The sequence below is a fragment of the Myotis davidii genome, unplaced genomic scaffold, assembly GCF_000327345.1.
Source record: "Myotis davidii unplaced genomic scaffold, ASM32734v1 scaffold1124, whole genome shotgun sequence".
Taxonomy (NCBI): Eukaryota; Metazoa; Chordata; class Mammalia; order Chiroptera; family Vespertilionidae; genus Myotis; species Myotis davidii.
The window spans coordinates 821,448-826,398 of record NW_006295384.1 but is presented as its reverse complement, the minus strand read 5'-3'; the positions used below and the strand labels follow the sequence as shown (position 1 = coordinate 826,398).

Sequence of the window (4,951 nt, the reverse complement as noted above, 5' to 3'; positions counted from 1 at the left end):
CTACAGTGTGCCAGACTTTCAATTGATACTTTCAGCCAACTCTTCTTTGTGGTCTTATCACTGGGAAAGCAAAGTGAGCCCTGGCCAGTGTGGCTCTGTTGCGCATTGTCCCATGCACCAAGAGGTCCCTGGTTCCATTCCCAGAATACATTCCCTGCTTTCTAGATCGATCTCCACTAGGGGGCGTTCAGGAGGCAGCTGATCAATGTTTCGCACTTCAATGTTTTTCTCCCTTTCCCTTTCTGTCTCTAAAATCAATAAAAACATATTTGGGGGGAAAAAAGCAAAGCGAAGTTATCCTTAAAAAATATTGAAGCAGCTTTCTCACCCCAGACAGGAAAGAGAACAAGAATTGGCTAACCAGAATAGCCATTCAAATAGAGGCCTTGTTGTCCCAGGAGTCCTTGCACTGTGGAGATCTTAGCAGTGAGTGGAGTTTATCATGCCCTGAATTATATTTGAAAAGTAATTGAGTTGGCAGTTTATCATCATCCACAGGGCTTGACAGAAAAAAAAAGCTAGAGAAATACTGTCGGTTCAAACTGAAAAAAAAATCAAGAAGTTAAAATTATCAATCAAGATAAAGAAAATGTGGTATATCCACACAATTGAATATTATTAGTCAACCTTTAAAATGAATGAGGTTCTGGCACATGCTACAATATGGATGAACCTGAAATCATTACACTAAGTACAATAAGCCAGACCCAAAAGGACAAATACCATATCATTCCACTTATATGAGGTACCTAGTGTAGTCAGATTCATAGATACGGAAATTAGGATGGTGGTTGCCAAGGGCAGGGGGAATAGGGAGCTATTGCTTAATGGGGAGAGAGCTTCAGTTGGGGAAGATGAGAAAGTTCTGGAGGTCAGTTGCACAACAATGTGAATGCACTTAACACTACTGAACTGGACATTTAAAAATGACCTATCATATTGAGATTTTTTATGCAAGTTTAACATTGCAATTTTCCTCCCTATCTATGATAATAAAAGCGTAATATGCTAATTAGACCAGACTTACTTCCAGACAAAGCTGGGCCTGCGAGGGAAGCCCGGGTCCTGGGTGCCAGAGGGAAGCCAGTGTTGGCAGCCAGGGGAAGGAAAACCTACGCTTGCACAAATTTCGTGCACTGGGCCTCTAGTTATATTTTAATTGGATATATCTGTTCTTACCCTGAAAACCTTGTCTTAACATAATGCAACAGAAAGCTATTTGTCTGCAAATATAGTTTATATAGCTTTGTAATTTTGTACCATTATCATAGCATTGGTCTTTTTAAAAAATATATATTTTATTGATTTTTCACAGAAAGGAAAGGAGAGGGATAGAGAGTTAGAAACTTCGATGAGAGAGAAACATCGATCAGCTGCCTCCTGCACACCTCCTACTGGGGATGTGCCTGCAACCAAGGTACATGCCCTTGGCCGGAATCGAACCTGGGACCTTTCAGTCCATAGGCCGACGCTCTATCCACTGAGCCAAACCGGTTAGGGCAACATTGGTCTTTTTGATGAAGGATATAAAGGGTATCTACACTGATATTTGTTTGTTTTTCTATGGAGTCTTGTGATGGACCTCTGAGCAATATTGTGGGACTGGTCACTTACCTCAAATGATAAAATTTAGAGGAGTTTGGTTTGTGCAAGTGAGTGCAAGCACACAGGTGGTTATGCCTCTGTATACACACACATACATACACACCACCACCACCATCACCACCACTACCGGCCAAGATTAAGCTACATCGCCTTAATACACCTGGATCAATTTCCTTTGATTCCCTTCTCAGTCTGTATGTAAGCCAGGTAGTGTGTTGGGCATCAGTATGACCAATTAATTCAAACTATTGCTCTGATGGGGGAGTTGTTGAGTAGTATAGACGCAGTCTTTTAAAATAACATCCATTTGAATTGTAAAGAGATGGCTTTAGTTGAATATTGTTTTAAAGGCAGTTTTAAAGCTAAACAGTGTAGAGCTTATATACTAATTCAGATGTGCTTAATTAGCCCTGGCTGGTTTGGCTCAGTGGATAGAGCATCGGTGTGCAGGAGGCAGCTGATTGATGTTTCTCTCTCATCGATATTTCTGACTCTATCCCTCTCCCTTCCTCTCTGTAAAAAATCAATAAAATATATTTTTTAAAAAGATGTGCCTAATTAGTATACAACACTGTTCAGCACTATAATTTCTAATATAGTGTTAGACAAACATATTTTAGCAAAAGACAATTTTTAAAATGCTAAAATGGTTAGCCTGACAATTTAAATTGTTAAATTATACAAGTAGGATAATCTTGGGGAAGTATTCACTAGGTAAATGAGAAATTCTAGGAAAACTTATTCTCTAACCAGGCTTTTAACAGTTTTATTGATATAATTCATATACCATAAAATTCACCCTTTTAAAGCATACAATTTGGTGGTATTTAGTATATTCACAGAGTTGTGTGGCCCTCACCACTTCCTGATTTTAGAAAATTTTCATCTCCCCCAAAAGAAACCCTGTACTTGCTAGCAGTCATTCCTCATTTCTACTCAGGTTTTTAACTGAGAGTAAAGTATATATAGGTAATTAAATGGTAATTCTTTTTTCTGTAGTAACCATAGAGAATAATTCTGAGATAAGGCAAAGATTTTTTAATTATCACTCTAATTAAACACTGAGTAAGTCTTGGTTAAAATAGAGAAGGTTATACTCATAAACTCACTATGGATTTTCCCGTTATTTTCTTTGTAGAGACAAGATCAAGACTAATAGAACTTTCTAGAGAACTGAATGCTCTGGTCCTCTCTGTGAAGAAAGATCATCTTCCGCAAGTCAACCTCTGAGCTCCTTTCCTCTACCAACTCTGAGTGTGACACCATAGTTATTCTAGTACTGGACTTTTCTCAGAGAAACTTCCATGTAGCTACTTGAGATCTTCCAACTAGTGTAGTAAATTGAGTACCTTTATAGTATGTTGTGATTTGGTTGGTGCCTGTCATAAGAGAGCACAGAGCCTCGTGAGCGCTCTCGTGTCCTCATACCTCTCTCCTCATTACCATAGAGTCAAGTGTCTACAGTGTCCCCTGGGTTCTAAGCTCCCTCCTCATCCCAGATACAGATCTCTACTGTTGTACTTTGTGACCAAATACCATGTTTGTCCCAAACCACTGACTAAGGCCTGGGGAATTGAAGACATTAGCTGAGCGATAATTCAATCCCAGGGCCTTTCTCACATGCATCACTCCTCGCTCTCTGATGGAGAGTTTTGCCTTCTGCCATCTGATCGTATTCTCATTGTGAGGTGTGTGTACTCCACGTTTAGTCTTTGATGCATTTGTTTTATATTAAAATCCACGTATGTGCTTCTATTATGTCCATTAAGCCGTTCCAAAAGTTGTCTTGGAATTTTTCACTTAACTGCTTGGCTTCAAAGATCTTAAGTGAAAAACTACCTTCTGGTCACTGTCAAGTTTGTAAAGAGTGGGAAGTAGAGCTTTTATGCTTATGTAAACTTTCTACTAACCTAATACTGTACCTTTGTCATATGATACTGCTTTGTAGTTTTCTAAGGAATTGGAAGTCCTTGTGTGATGTACTTCACTAATTGTAAAATAGACTAAGGGTAAAGTTCTTTCTACTTTATTTTGGAAAATACCCTACATCTTCATCATTTTCATTTTCATGAATTTTAGCCAGTTTTAGAATTGCTGATCTGATTTTCACAATCATTTGCTTTTGGCTGAGAGTTGGAATTGGCAGAGGACTTAAGGTGAGGGAAAAGGAGCCGTTATTATTGCCCCATAGAAATGGAAGCTATCGGAGAGTCTGGATTACAACCCGCCACTTACATAGCTTCACGGGGTGTGTTTCTTTCATTTCATTATGCGCTAGTTCCCTTCATCTTTAGAAAGAACTCGCTCATCTCTTCCATCCTCAGAGGATCTCATCAGAGACGTCATAATCAGTTAGGTAAAAGAAAGGCCACTGTACATCCAAGACAGGAATGACAAGATGGTCTTTATGGAGGCTGAGTCAGTGTCTTGGGATAGGGCTTTTCAACCGGATTATTTCCTTGTGTAAAAAAATGTAGAAATAGTGGTTCTTTGCATTTAAAAGCCCTGGCTTCCTTATACATGTTAGCTAGTATATGAGTATCTTCCTAGGCCACTATTTCTAACATACTCCTGCCTTGTTCTGTTTCACTGTACTTGAGGCATGCTCTTTGATTGCGATGCCCTTACAGCAAGATCTGTGTAAAGGTTCAAGATGGAAGATAGGGTATGGGGAAATCCTCTCACATTCCTCCCTTTACCGATCTTTTCCAAAAGAAAAGATTTTTTTCCAATGTTTTAGCGACTTCATTGGTAGTCCTTTAATAATATGCTTTCTAGTTGACTCGTATCCATCTGACCCAAGTACAATCTTGCCTCCTATTTGTTTTCTGCATTAAGAATTTAACTTTGCTCCCAACATAACCATGAGCAGAGTTTCAGGAACATGTGGCATTCTCACAGTTTAGTGACCCAATATTCATTTATCGTTTTTGTTGGCTATGCATGATTCTTTGAACTTCCATGCATCCCGTTGGCTGTTTGATGGGTTTGTTTCTGAGCAAAATGGTCAGATGTCTATAAGTTGTAATATAAATAGGCATTGACCCCTTTCCTGCGAAATTCATTTAGTTCCCTCAATTCTATTGTTTGGATTTCATTGACTTGATTTTATTTTAAGTATTTAGAAACTGTGTCTACTATTTGGAACAGTGCCAGGCACATAGTAGGTGCTTAATAAATATTAGTGGAATGAAGGAATGCAAATTGAGAGACACTAACCTTGGGTGGAGGGCAACATCTTTAAATTCGTAAGCTAGCTTTTGTTTCCAAATTAAAAATCGTTGCATTCAGGAGCTGTGGAGGTACTGAATTTCTTATTCATAGTGCTAAGCAGTGACCTTGAAAT

The 4,951-nt window shown here is 38.8% G+C and overlaps 1 protein-coding gene across 3 annotated transcripts in view; it reads left to right on the top strand.

Moving 5' to 3' along the window:
* The window catches only part of PDK3 (pyruvate dehydrogenase kinase 3), a 68,139-nt gene extending 65,177 nt beyond the window's left edge, over positions 1-2,962 (top strand). For all 3 annotated transcript variants that reach the window (XM_006770003.2, XM_015567987.1, XM_015567988.1), the window contains exon 12: positions 2,744-2,962. In XM_006770003.2, the coding sequence (XP_006770066.1) occupies positions 2,744-2,761 (18 nt within the window). In that variant the 3' untranslated portion in view covers positions 2,762-2,962. The remainder of the gene's footprint in view (positions 1-2,743) is intronic.
* Positions 2,963-4,951: the final 1,989 nt, after the last annotated feature.